This window comes from Caloenas nicobarica, chromosome 1 (genome assembly GCF_036013445.1).
Source record: "Caloenas nicobarica isolate bCalNic1 chromosome 1, bCalNic1.hap1, whole genome shotgun sequence".
Classification (NCBI taxonomy): Eukaryota; Metazoa; Chordata; class Aves; order Columbiformes; family Columbidae; genus Caloenas; species Caloenas nicobarica.
The window spans coordinates 101725756-101741262 of record NC_088245.1 but is presented as its reverse complement, the minus strand read 5'-3'; the positions used below and the strand labels follow the sequence as shown (position 1 = coordinate 101741262).

The following is a 15507-nucleotide window of genomic DNA, read 5'->3' as shown; positions in this document are numbered from 1 at the left end:
AGCTTTTATAAAGGATGATATATAAAGGAGAACTCTGTGGTATATTACTATAAATATTTTGAATGATGAATGATGTAAACTATTTAAAATAACTTTCCTAAATCATTTGGATTATAACCATACTACCCTTTCCTTTCTTCTTATAGTCTTCTGAAAACAAAGCTTCCAAACCCATTTTCTTTTCTTGACGGTAGAAAAATATAAAGAAATTCATTCTTCTACCCATGTGTACTGGACTTTATGCTACAAATATTGACAATCAAGCTGTTTACTTTTGCTTACCTTATAAAATGGTCAAACAAAAAATTATTTTCAATGGCAAGGTCACTCTTTATTTAACTGATTTTTTAAACTGTTCCACGTACTCCTTTTGTTAATTTTTAACCTGAGCTGTTCCTGTACAGGTGAATGTAATAGACATAGTTCATTTGGACATCTTCTCATCTGACCTTTCTTCCAATCAAACGAAATGTTCACTTAGGATATTTTCTGTTCCAGTCAAAATTACAAGAAGGGTTAATCATTTAAAAATCTGTATCGTTTCAGAAAGAATACAAAAATACAGTACATTTGGGAAAAAAAAGAAAAAAAAAGGTCAATTCCTACTCTCATTAAAGTCAAAAGTGAAACTCCAACTAGTATCACTAAATATGCACCAGTATAGTTCCCAAGGCCAAAGTTATGGTCAGCTTGATTTCTCTGTGGCTTGCATATAGGAAAAGGTTTACTAATACCTTCAAGAAACACTGCTGAATGAACTTATCACTGCAGTATACAAAATTGTATAAAACCAATATATTTCAATAAAACATTGGAAAATTGATTCCTGTAGTTCTTGTTTATCTCTCACAGATCTGTAGCAGATCTTTAAAATAAGGATTTAAGTCCTAAGAAACATTCATTATTATTTTTCATGCATATTAACAAAGTATCTGTAAGTATATCTATTTGTAAGTCACAAAGCACTTAAAATGAATGTTATTCAAATGGTTTACCATTATTAGTGTTTGACTCTGCTTCCATTAGCAGCAGAACTCATGACCCACTCTAGCAGCATGACAGTAGCCAAGTGCCTGTATGCATTGTGCTAAATGCTTCAGAAATACAAAGAAAAACAATGTTTCCAATGTGCAGGTCCAAGGTACAGGCAAAATATATTTAGCTATGTATGAAAAAGAAGCTGACAGTAGGAGTATTAAGAGATGCAAAGAGACTTCATGGAAAATCCCATATGTAACAGAGTGGGACAGATGTCAACAAGTGATAACGAGGAAGAACTACTGTCTGCATGCGTACCAGTGAAACAGTATAATGAGAAAAAGTGTGGAGAAAAGTTTTTAATGCCTTCACTGTTTACTGCTATGAAGTATGTAACAGGAGAGACATATTTTATAACACACTGAAGCTAATTCAAGAAATGACTAACGAAGCAACTAAATAAGGATTACCACAAAATAATTAGAGTCAGTATCTCAGGGTACCAGAGATGAATATAATGGCATCCTTTAGACCAGTTGTTTTAAGCTGCTTGTTTATTCAACTGAAAGAATTTTCTTTTCATTTACTTATTCTAGTCATTCTAAAGTAGAGAACTAAACCATTTTGAAAAAGTGACCTTACTTCTGTTCCTAAAGGAAAGCTAATATGACCAGCTCAAATGGACATGCTCAAGTCGCAGATGTCATACTAATGAGAAAGCTAGCGAAAAACACCTAAGAAGAAGTCAGTGCAGGTATCCTGGAAACATATATCACAAACTCTAAGTTTCCAAAGGAACTAAGAGGCCAAAATGTTTCAAATGACCTATTGGCCTGATAGGTCCAGAGGAACTACTAGGTTTCTGAGAGAAAGTGATTATTTGATTGATCAGTTTCTCATCAAAACACTAGGTAGCCAGGAAAAATGTATTATCATGGATGTACCCATGGGTCCTTCAGGAGTTCAGGTAAGAAAGTCTTGAGATGTTGGAAAGAAACTCTTACTAAAATAGCCACTATTTTTTGTTTTAGAGGCTGTATCTAGATTTAAACCTTTGAAAGATCTTTAACAAAGACCATCAGGAAAAGTTTCTGGAGACTAATCAGGGTTACGAGACAAAGGTTGTCATGAATCAAAATTTGACAAACAGGAAGGAAACAAAGAGATAAACAGCGTGTTACACTTTGCAAAAAATTCAATAGTAAGCTACCTTGATGCTACTCTGTATTAAGCCCCCTGCTATTTTAATGTATTTGCTTCCATTTTGGAAGGGAAGAGAGCTGAGGAATTGAAAAATCCACATATGACACAAAGTATCACAGGTTGATCAAATTCAGAAGAAAATATAATGGACTTCACATCAAGATGGATGAACAGGAAACGAGATGCAAGTTCAAATTCTGTAAATATATTTGCAGTAAAACAAACATTAGAGAAAAAATAACTGAACTAGGGTCTACAGTCTTAGTTATTCATACCATAACCTTCACTGCATACTTATGAAAAAGGACCTATGTAAAGACATGCAGATCTTAATGCATGTCTGTAAGCAGCAAAATATAGAGATGACAGGCAGTCTGTAGGATGGAGTGGATAGTATTAAAAGGTAAGTATATAAACACGTAGTGATACTTCATGGCAAAACCCATAAGGCAATAGTTGTAAAGTCATTATAAAAGAAGACATTGCACAATTAGAAATAGCACATAGAAGAAAATAACAAGAAGTTAGGAACAAAGAAAAACTCATCAGTTAATACTGATCAGAGAGACTGATTAGACAGGTTTTTTTCTGAATGAGGTATTAAAGGGAAAGAGGTGCAAAAAAGTATACGAAACAAAGGTGAGCTAGGGTATAACAAGTTTTCCCTCCTTTATCCGATATCAATGAGGAAACAGTATTAAACATCAAGCTGTTCCATGAAATTTTCAACTATCCCATTTCAAAATAGTAAATGAAAGCATCATTCTCATTGTTGAATGATTTAAGCTACACTAAGCATTTTGAAAGACTCAAAGTGGCATTTCATTATCGCATGATGAACCAATTATTGCTGAGCATACTACTCCAGCTCTGACAAGAGGGTTAAATGCCTTGATTGATATTCGCATTCATGCAGTGCTCATATACAAAAAGATAAGTAGTGGAGATGGTGTAGCACAGACAGGGAGAAAGGACATACATGTCTCCCAGTTTTGTAAACTATTCATCAGGTGAAGCAAATTCCTCATCTGTACACACATGAGCATGGGCAGCACAAAGCAGCACTTTGTTAGGCATATTGCTATATCAGTGGCTGAGAGTTAGTGCTTCACAGGTTTGTTTTCATTAAATCTGCCAGAGGTGTACAAAGCTCTAATGCTTTTCATTGTACATGACTGTTAATATGAATAAATTCTTATGCATGAAAACTCCTAATTATGCAATTAATTGATTACTTCCACTTCAGCCCTTTCGAAAATGATGCATAACATACCTGTTAAATTGAGGACTGATATGGAGATAGAGGGAGTGGAAGATAAGGCAGAATTCATTGTATTTTAAAATGGTAAAAGTACATTCAACTGATTGCATGAGTTTTTTTAATTTTTTTTATTTTCGTAGGAATGCCTCTTATACAATAATGATTTTGTTTCGTATATAGTGATTCTTTTCTATCTCACAGTACATTACAACATTTGCCAGCATATCATAGGTGGTAACTGTAAACCCCACAATTCATTTTAAAAATAGAAGCCTCGTCACTCCCCAAGTAACTCTAGCAACCAGATTTTTTATTAATTCAGGTAAGATCTGTTTCAAACTATTCTCCATTCTGTAAGTATGAATACAAAATTTTGCAAGGCTTGATAGAAAAGACTCCATTCAATCAAATTTCCTCAGGAAGGCATAGTCCCCAGTGTATTTGTCTTTTTTTTCCTGCTCATCGTTTATCCTGTATCTTATGTCTGGCATTCTAGAAGGCAAATATTTTGTAGAGCTTCTAAAACACCTCAGGCTGTGCCTACAGCTACAGATATGTAACCATATGGTTCCTTAATTACTGAAATCACTATGTAAGGCCTATGTGCTAACATTCAAGATAGATTTCACTCTGCTGTTAGCCCAAGGGAACCCGTCTGATAGTTTGTAACCTCATGACTTTGGCATTGCTTGTTTTGCTTCTGTAGCATTTCCTTCACAGCTTTCTTAAAATATAAGGGTAATTTCTCAGACAGATACCTAATGACTAAAAACTGTGGAGTCTTCTCACTTGAAAACGTCACTGTATTGTTCTTGTTTACTGTGTATGTCTATCTTTCCTCCTGTTTGCAGTTTTGCAGATGACACAAAACGGGGACGAATGGGTGATCCACTGATGGTTCTGCTACCATCCAGATGGACCTCAACAGGCTGAGAAATGGGCCAAAAGGAACCTCATGAAGTTCAGCAAAGGGAAATACCAAGTCCTGCATCTGCAGAGGAATAACCTCTGGCACCAGCAAAGAGTGAGGGCTGACCGGCTGGAAAGCAACCCTGCAGAGAAGGGCCTGCAGATCCTGGTGGGCAACTAGATGAATGTGAGCCAGAAATTTGCCCTTGTGGCAAGGAAGGCCAGCAACATCCTGGGCCATATTAGGAAGAATATTTCCAGCAAGTCAAGGGAGGTAATCCTTGTCCTCTGCTCAGTACTGGTGAGACACACCTGGAGGGCTGGGTCCACGTGCAGAGCTCCCCAGTAGAAGAGAGATATAGACGTACTGGAGTGAGTTCAAAGGAAAGCCAAGAAAATGATTAAGTAGTTGGAGCATTTGACATATGAGGAGAGGCTGAAAGAGCTGGGACTGTTCAGCCTGGAGAAGAGAAGGCTCAATGGGATCTTACCCATCCATACGGATATGTGGATGTACTTGAGTAAAGAGGACAGGGCCAGGCTCTTTTCAGTGGTGCCCTCTGACAGGGCAAGAGGCAATGGGCACAAACTGAAACACAGAAAATTGCATTCAAACATCCGAAAAAGCTTTTTTTTATAGTGAGTGTGATCAAACTCTAGAGCAAGTTGCCCATAGAGGCTGTGGAGTCTTCATCATCGGTGATTTTCTTAACTTGTCTGGACACAGCCCTGCACAGCCTGCTCTAGCTGACCCTGCTCTGCAGGACCTAGCACTACAGACCTTGGGAGGTGCCTTCCAGAGTCAACTACTACATGATTTTGTAGTTCTGAAATACTACTTCTTAAAATTATATCAAAAGGGAATATACTTATTTCTCTCTACAAGTTTCAACTTTGGTAAATGACTTTACAAAAACTGCTGGATTGCTTTGATCTTGTCCCCTGAAATATGAGGAGAAAACAAATTACAAAGCCACTTCCTAGTGGAAGAATGAAAATAACTTTCTCTCTGGTAAACGGACAAGAATATTCATTGCATTTCATTAAAAATAATAAAAACAAGCATTCCCACCCTATTTCAATAAGACTGAAGGTTATTAAAACATTTTTGACGTCCATTTTCCTGATGCTGTGTGTCCACCAGTTGCACACTGGAAAACGCTGTTTCCTGTAGTTTGTCAGAGTGAATCCTTTATTTCATATTTGACAATGTTGTCTATGAGCAGTCTGTGACTGAATAATCATAAGATTTTATTATGACCAATCTGTGACTGCATGCTATCAAGCAGAATTCCTCCATCTCCACATCCTTCATTCTCTCATTCTGTTACCCTATTATCTCTTCTTGTCTGCTTTCTCAGAAATACATTGCTGACAACAATTATGTTCATCTCCGTGTTGGAACCATGTTCTCGAAGGTATCCAGTGGTGTACTACATTCCTGCGGACTGAAGGGATCACCATGCCAGGGATAGGGGAATGGAAAAAATGAGGAAAGCTGTTTGCTAAGCTGGAATTTTTCTTTCTACAAGATCACTTTATTGCAGCAAACTCAGTATCTTTCAGTATTGTTGTGTGATATCGTCAGGAGAAAGTGTATTATTATAAGGTAGACTTGAAGCACATTTTAAGTCTCAACAGAGTAAACAGATTTTGGAGTACTAATGTCCTCAAGACCTGCACTAAAAGAATATAACTAAACTCTGTCCTTTTAATTAAAGTCTCTCCATTTCCAAATAAGTCTTCAATTCAGTGTGTTATACATTCTTTTCAAAACTTTCTTCTCCAGCTCAGTCTTTTCTGCTTGAAATCTTGTCTTCTTCTGGCTGTTGTTAAACTTGCCCATCTCAAACTCAATCCAATTCCTCATTTTTTGTTTTTTTAACCTAACTTTCCTTTTCTATTTTTTCTATAATGTATACACTGGCCTGTGTTGCTGCTTCTCCCATCTTCTCTATATCCTATCTTTGTGTGATCCCATTCATCCCATGGTATTTAGCTCCTATTTATGATTCCTGACCGCTCACAAACCACCTTTCTGTTCTGCTTTCCATTCATTTTAGTAAATTACTATGAACTGACTATGAGCTGTATCTCTGCCCAGTTCAAGAGCATGTTTGCTAGTGTTAAAACTCCACAGAGCTCTGGCAGAGCATGAACTCTAGTTGAGCTGCTGTATTTGACAGGTAAATACCTTATATTTACTGCCTGTGTTTGAATTCAGAATGACAGTCATGAGTAGTTTACTATTAAGGAATTGAGTTTTGACCTGGGCCACAGAGTACCTTACAGTTTTGGAGCAAAACCAAGGAGATGATCGTTTCTGACACAGTTTTTAAGAATCATCAGAGAATGTTCACCTTTATATATGCCATTGTATCCTCCATGGACTTCTCCAGAACTGGAGATTTCTTCAACATGAGCCCCTTGGTCAGATGTAAAGTATATGAGAGTTCTATCACTCAGATTATATTTGTCCAGTATATCCAGGATCTGCCCTAAAAAAAAAGAAAAAGAAAAAAAAAGAAAAAGAAAGAGAGAGAGAAAATAACAGCTTTAATGTCTTTGAGTGGCTTTTTCATAAGCCTTGGCACATACAAATATTTTTGTCATTATGCCTTTTTAAGATCACTTTCCATATAAACATTACTATACATATCAATTGGCACCATGCACCATACAGTAGGGGAGAGTTGCACAAGGCTTGTTGTAATCAGGACTGTGGTTCGATTGCTGTGGGGTTTCTTGAAGCATAAAATGAGAAGATTTGTGCACATCAGAGAAAAGGGCTGATCCACAGAGAGCCAGTGACCTTTGGAAGTGGTTGCTCTGAGTCAAGGAAATCCCTTAGTAAGATGATTCAAACTGAGGATATTTGAAAGAGTCTCAACAAGCAGAATAGAGCTAACAGTTTGGGGTAAAGCTTTGCTGCCTAGCAACCTATAGAGGCAGCATGGCAAAAATCTCAGTGTGAGTGTTAGAATAAGACATTCTAAGAAAAAAAAAAAGGAAGTTAATGTATGGATTGTCTCTGGAGACCACATGGTTTCATTATCAAACCTACTAATTAGTTCCTAAATTCTCACCATATAAGAAAGACATTGACTAAACTCAAAATGTGCAAGGTAATAAACACACACACATACACATATTTAAAAGGGGAATCCACATGGATATTCTCTGAAACTCCAAGGCACCATGGGCTCAAGTTTCATTCTCACAAAGGGCTCCTCACACTATCTTGGCACTGTGGAGAGCCTTGCAGTGCACATAAATTACATTCAAACCTATTTAGACTGAACTCTTTAAAGAGTTTCTGTATGAATGAGAGTGAAGCCACTCTTTGTAACTTGCTGCAATGAATTTTATACTGATTAGGAATCTAAAATGATTGGTCCTGGAAACTAACCAAAGTATAAGAATATACTTCCTCACATCAGCCCGCAAATGAGTTTAACCTTGTCCTTTAGGGATCTCAGAGCATATAAAGATAATGCTGTCTTCACAACCATTTTATCTTTATTCTTCTTACTTAAACATCCAAGAATGGTCCAATTGGAACGTTAATTTTGATTTGCTCACCTGTCCACTAAGAATTAACTCATCAGCTGATGCCCAATTATTGTGTCAAAGAGGATGAGATAAAAACTTTGAAATACAGAGCCTTCTTTAATGATTTTCAGATCATGATTTCTGTTGCTATGCTCTTTTTCTGGATAAGAAGTAGTTACCTTACCTTATTGAACTATTTCTACTTGTCTTTTAATGTTATAACATTCTAAAACTGCCTTGTTAAAAAGGTTGACTGTATTTCTCATCAGCTCAAATGACTGGGTCATGAATAAAGGAACATCAGCAGTTAAATAAGTGATACCTGTTGGTCTTGTTTCTAAACTAGGAGCAAAGAAGAAATGTAAGAGTAAGAGAATTTGTTTATGTAAATTTTGAAACCTCGTGGGAGTTGAAATTTCCCAACAGAGCTGAGGATAATCTGTTACAAAGGTTGACATTTAAAAGTTGGTGGGTTGAGGGAAAATTATGCAGCTCCATCTGACAAGCCATTCGCTTGCTACAGCAGGTGGACTTAGTGCCAGAAAAGTAAGAGGCAATTTCCCATTCGCTTCTGAGATTGTTTGGAGAATGTACTTGCTAAGTAATTATAATATCCCTTGGAAAGGTGGCAATGATGATAAAAAAGTGAAGTATATATATAAATTAGGACATTATGTGTGGACATTTAGCTACATGACCTCCAGAGTTCCCTTCCAACTGGTATCAATCTGTGATTTTATGAATCTACGATAATAATAATAAATGGGGTTGTACAAAGAAATATATGTGCGATGACATGCACAAATGCGTATTTTTACCTACACAGTTCTTCTTGATGAAATTGAATTTTCAAATTCATCGTGTATCTAAAACAGAATAAAAATAAAACAAGAATTCCACTCAGTACATCACATTAAATAATCTCTGGTGATCAGAGACATCTGCTCTCATTCAATAATGGCCACTTTGATTTCCTGATTAATTTTGGAAAAAATGAGAAGCAATGAAAAATGTCTTGCTATCACAAATAATTAAATAAAGCAGTCGTCATTATGATGACTTTTTTTTCCTGAAACGAGGTTGAGTAGCTTGATTTGGCCCAGAAAAAAAAAAAAATCTGATACTCAAATGTTACTTGTTTCAGAAAAAAACAACCCAATACAATGCATACAAAGTCTCATCCAGAGCTTGTTGAACTCAATGGTAAAACTTCCATTTCCATCATTTTGATTTTGAAACACAAAGAAGATTGGCTGCATTAGGGTTAATTAACGAATGCTAAAATGAAAATTTATTTTAGCAACAACATTTTCCAGTATAGATAGACTAATAGTGGTAATTCAAATAACACTATTGTCAGAGAATGACAATCACAATGCACTCACAGAAATGAAACAAAACTTCCATTTCTATTTTAATCTCAAACACTGACACCTTCTAGAATGAACACTATAAATAAGCAATAAAGTGTGTGTTACCAGGAGATAAGCCCCATTAAAGTGCATTTGAATGATGTGGCTACTGTTAACACAAGCAATACTTTCACTTATTAGCATTTCTAAATGGTAACCAATACAGAAGAAAAATGCTAAGAATGTATTGTGGATCTCTATGAGCAGATATCTTTCACATGCTATATTATAGCAATTTTGGAAGAAAATACTACAAAGTAGGCAAAATATATTCACTAATGTTTTCTTATAACAATTTACTTTCTTTTTACTCTAACTCCTCGACTCTTATTATTTCTGTAGATTTCACAGAGACTTTAGAATTAAGCTAAAATTGATGTATAAACATTCCCAGGCAATATTAGTGAATGAAAAAGGAGTTTCATCTAACCCATTTTAGCTGCCTTTGAAAAGGTGAATCGCAACTGCAAAAAGACCTTTTCTACCTGTTGATTAAAATAGAGAAGACGGGCAAATAGCTCAAAACTAAATGCCTTCACACCAGACATCAAGGATAGTAAGATGAATCCTACCCAAAGTGCTAGACATCCAACTATGTAAGCAACAGACTTTAATGAGTGTGGTGAGCAGATAAATGGTGTTTGAGAAAGAGAGGATGGTAAAACAACCACAAAATATGACTGGGAGGGTATCATATGTCATATGCTCTTGAATGGCAAGAACGGGGCTTCAGCTGGCTTAGTATCCCCTTTGAGTCCCACTTCTGGTTGTAGAAAGCAATACAAATTTTAAAGGACTTTTTGGATATAAAGAGTTTATACAGAATAGAAACTGCAGGATACATAATCTAAAACACTGGAAAAACTGTAGCTCTGTTCAAGCAACAATATCTTGCTATCCCCAGTGTAGGAAATAATAAAAATGGAAGGACTCTTGACTGAAAAGATTCACTTGAAAGCCATGTTCTAAAAAATTCACAGCTGCACTGATCTCTGTAGATGGTATCGTCTACATTTTTTCTGATTTCAACAGAACAGATTTGGAAAGACAACATTTCTGAACAGCAAAATCAATCTAACACTGAAGGAGCTGCATAATTTCTGAAGCTATTCATCAACTAGAATTTCAGATCAAGTTTCTCCTACTATTGCCATTCTAGGAATGTATACCCCAAAGTAGGTGGCTAACGTAGCAAAGGCTGGACACTTTTCTTTCATTCGTATTTTTTAAGATACAAACCAGATTAAGGACAACATTAAGATACTACTTGTTTTAATCAGTCCATAAATGTTTCAAAATTTAAGTAAAGCTTCCTCCAAAGTATTCCAAGGACTGCTCTCTACACTCTGGTCTCCACTCTTGCTTCAAGCCATGTTAAATTATAAAGAGTTGTTCCATTCTTAAAGTGAAAATGCCAGTTTCAATGGAGTAATAGCCATGTGGAAGTGGTAAGAGCAATTGACTCTGTTCTTTTGAAGGAAACTGAGAGTACCATGGCATTATTCAACTTCCCTAACACAGCACGAATGGTAGCTAGACCAGCCTCTCTAATGCAGAACATAATTTCTGGAGTTTTGAACCATATAAAACTACTGTACTCACCTACATTAAGGTAGGGGGTTTATAACAAATGACTATTCATTTGAAAACAAGGTGCAAACATTGAAGAACAGTAATGTGTTTACAAACAAATTAGTGATTTGGAACATTGTTCGAAGTTTTAGTAAAGCAAGCATATGAACACATGCATTTCATTAATAAATTAGCTTACTGTCATTTGAAGTCAATAGGACAGAAATTTTATTTGTATTAATCTGAAATAATTTAGAGTCTTGCTGAAATTATTAATAAAAAGCTCTGGAATACAGAATACCTCTGTAATGTAGGCATTAGGACAAAACAGTCTCTCTATTTGTGAGGAAAACTTTAAAGAAGTTTGCCAGATTTGAAGAAACAACAAGATTCAGAAGGAGGGTTAAAGATCTGTCTCAGGACAAGCCAGTTGATGATGAATGGAATTCCTGTAAATATAACATTTTCCCACACTAGCAGATTTTCATATGCCTCTGCTGTACCTAGAAGGTTACAGTAAGCTTGAGACAATTCCTGGACAAAGAGTGATCCAGGAAGATCAGCCATCACACATCTGCCTAGAAGAGGCAGCTATTTTTTGGTTTTGGTGTGTTGGGTGTTTTGGGGGTTTGTTTGTTTGTTTGTTTTTCCCTGCCAGGAATGCTTTGAATACATGCATAAACTCCTACATGTTAACCCTACATGCATAAGTATCTGGAAACCCATATTTCTCCCAGAAAAGATATCAATGCCATCCAACTAGATGGACACTACATCGTAAACCTCTTGGGACCCTCTTCCTGCTACAGGAGTTTAATTAAGTTAATTCCATAGTTCATAATCTCTTCAGGGCTCAAAGGCTAAGATCTTCACCTTATGAAAACTTTATGTTGCAACTTCTGCACACCATCATTCACAAGCTAACTAAGATTTTAATCTCTAAGTTGATTTTATGTGATGAAAAAAGGTACTTTACTCTTTAATGCACTGATCTGATTACAAAACCCAGTGAGTAAAGCCTTTGTATAAAAACAAGCTTAGTAACTAAGACCAAGACATCCCTATCTTAATTTTAGCTTTTGTACATTTCAGGTTATAAATATGCAAATGTTTCTGTGGTATGCTCAGAGCCATACAGTTTCCCCTTGATAAATATGTAAATCAGTTTGTCTCTGCAGTGGGGAAGTAATTATCACTTTCAGACCCAGTCATTGAGCACAACACTTGAGATAAAGATGGAAAATAGTAAAACCATTGACAGCAACACAAGAAGTGGCTGCACATATGGTGAACAGTACATAAACCCTGCATGCAACTCATTCAGAGCTAGAACACAACTACTGGAAAGTGGAAATTCTGGGATGAAGCAATAGGTTGATGATATGGTACGTCATCTAGCCAGTCACCAGAACACATTCACCTAAGAACATGAGTGATTCTGCATAGGGGGAGCATTAGCACATGAACCTTGAAGGTGGGAGTGAATAGAAGTTAGTATAACTGTTTGACTAGAACAGAGAATAAATGGATAACTAATTACAAAATTCACAATGACTCCTGCAGGAAGAAAGTGGAGTGTAGATTCAGCAGAAAGTCTTGAATCAGTCCTACCGTGCTACAATTATTTCTAAAGTTATGCTGTGGAAGCAGCCCATATAGTGAAGTCTTCTCCAAACTACAGAGCTGCAGTCTAAAATGTGCTGAGTTCCTACTATGACAGGTTAGTGGGGTCTTCAATGTCAACAGGGCATTCTGCCAAACAAGGAGCATCTGGCTCTGAAAAAGCACATCTATTAATATATTGGTGTTTTAATTCGTATCAGGAGTGCATATTTACAGTAACTCCAGTCATAGACAGTTAATATATTAATATTTCTGTTTGCATAGAAAAGCTGTCTTGTATTTCATGACCCTGTTCCTTTCAAATTAAACTAAACTTGAGGATGGACTCCGGGAATGCACCTAAGGCACTCGCACTACTGATGGGCATTCGGTCTAAGGAACCACAGCAGAGCTGGTCTGAAGTGGATTTCCTGTCTCTGCTGGTGTGATGACAGCCTCTCTCCAGCTTGGAGGACAGTTCAGACCAGCCACTGTTGGCAGTTCAAAACATGGTAGGATTGATGAATCCTACACTGAAACTCTGGTGCCAGCACAATCAAGTTCCACCTGTGCGTATTGTAGATACACAGAGGGTGGGATTTACAAACAGGGTACACTTCCACATGTGACATAGTTACTATAAACATTTTTAAAAATCAATTAAGCAAAAGAAGCTCACCTATCGTAAGATGAATGAATTTGGCCCCCAAAATTCTGAATTCTTTCTACTATGAGGTAAGGTGAGGCAATTGCCCTAGATTTAACTATGTATGACTACCATTCAAATCAGTAGTTGTTAGGTTCAGATAGTCTGCAGAGCATTGAACACTTTTCTGTTGGATTCCCCTAGACTCAGGATGAGACAAGTAAAATCAGTGTAAGGGCTTGGAGAAAAGCGGTCTGGAGTCAGTTAAACTATCAGTGGGAATTTGCTTTCTATTTCAATTTGGATTGCCATATAATTTTGAACTTGTAATTGGCTTGTGACTGTTTGTACATTCTTATAAGTATAATGTGTCTTTCAGACCCTCGGGATAAATTTTCAGCATAGTGCACAGCAGATTAAGTATGCACTGCTTAGCAGCTATGAATAAATGAACCAAATTTTGACTTACAATTATGCATAAGAAAATTTCTCCTAGAGATGAGTACCACATCTCTTATTTTTCTTATTCATATAGGGTTCAAATTATTTTGTAAACGTGAAAGTTGGAATGATACTTTACATATACAGATAAATATATGTGGATGATAAAGCATAGTTAAGATGTGGTTATGAAAGTTCTAAAGAACTGTATGTATAGGTGCAATATAGACAATGCAGGATGGTAAGGTTTTCAGATTTACATCGTTTCTACAACACTTATGATGGAACACTAAAGGTCAAAAGTGTAAGTATTCAGTGGCTATCTTCTTATTAGTATTTAAATAATCTAATAAATGCATTGCTTGAAATTCACTTTTAGACCTTACATCTGTTGAACATAAGGCTATGTATTTCTAATGTAAATCTTAATTTTTAGCCTGCTTAAAATGCTAAAATATGAGAGATGGTCATGCAATTTTAGGAGGGTCCAATGCATTTGCATTTTGCATGACAGCTATGATAACTTCTTGGGTAAATTTGCATCTTAATTCTGCACACATTTGAGAATAAGATGCCATTTCACACATACAACTGAGATGCAAAATGCAAAAGAAACTGTCTAGTTCCCCACTTTGAGGTCTCCCATGTTTTCTTTCAAATTTTGGAAAGGATTTCTTTAGGTAGGACCTAGGAAAACTGTAATGACAACCGAAGGATACTGTTCATTTTTGAATTAGACTGTCAGGTGAAGTTAAGGCTTCAGCTATTTGATTATTCCAATATATGCTGATGGTGGTTGATTCAATAACTGTGAAGTTATAAAAGAAACTCTTCTCTATATCTTCAAAGGTTTAAACATGTATTAATGTCAGACTCTGTTTGAAACTGCATAGGTATATGCTCTTAGATCCAAATGCTTAATGCCAACATTTTGCCAGATTAAAGTACAAAAAATTATGAAGAATTTAAAACAGGGCAAGTAATTCAACCCCACGTTTCTGCACTTCTGCACTTTTCTGAAAAAATCAAATATTTGTCAGTGTGCTTGTTTCTTTTTTATAACTTTTATTAAATAAAATTGGAAGTGTAATAAAATTGGTTGATACTAGAGCTTAAGCATTTGTTGTCTTTCAATAGCCAAACTTTTTAATCGTTGTTGAATTTGGGAGTGGGTTTTAAACATTTTCTATGAAACATATACCATAAAGTTAAGAGGAGTTTTATCAAGATCAAATTAATATTCCTCATGATCTAACCTTACATGAAAGTAGCCATGCATTCACTCACCCCAAAACCACAAGGTGCCGTTTTTTTCCCCTTGACATGACCATCACCATGCACACTTGCTAATTCACCTACTTCTCTAATTGCTTTTGGGCAACTCAGTGACTTTTGTGCCTAAGTAAGCCTACTGTGCAATCACCAGCTCCAAACCATGCTAGCTGTGAATGAATCTCTGTACAGGCATGTTTATACCAATAAGAAAGCAAGCCTGACTGTGAAAATTGTCCTCAAGGGAATTTTCCACTAATGAACGTAAACTCCAATCTGTCTTCTCTAGATGACATTCTGAACTTAGTAAAAAACAACAAATAAATTGAAGGCCACAATTCAGCTTTTTTCCCAAATTCTTCTTCTTCTTTTTTTTTTTTCTGTTATGTATGTTTGTTTGCTATGACAGCATCTATGCTGATTTAAACTCCAGAGGATCCTTTCAGAAGGGAAAGCAAATAATTTTTCAGGTAGGTCATCCTCATTGATCATAGATGACCAGCTCAGAAGATTGCTCACTAGCTTATGAAATGAGACTTTGATTCTTTAATTCATCTGAGTGCTCTTGAAAAAATATTCCTACCCTATTTGGAAAGTACTTTTATTGAAGTTTCAGAGTACTATTCAGTAGCACAGCAGATGTTCACAACAACAACAAA

The 15507-nt window shown here is 36.1% G+C and overlaps 1 protein-coding gene across 3 annotated transcripts in view; it reads right to left on the bottom strand.

Moving 5' to 3' along the window:
• STS (steroid sulfatase) overlaps positions 1–15507 on the bottom strand; it is a 110083-nt gene that overhangs the window by 36141 nt on the left and 58435 nt on the right. For all 3 annotated transcript variants that reach the window (XM_065646092.1, XM_065646101.1, XM_065646111.1), the window contains one exon: positions 6712–6849. In XM_065646092.1, coding sequence (XP_065502164.1) covers positions 6712–6849 — 138 coding nt within the window. The remainder of the gene's footprint in view (positions 1–6711; positions 6850–15507) is intronic.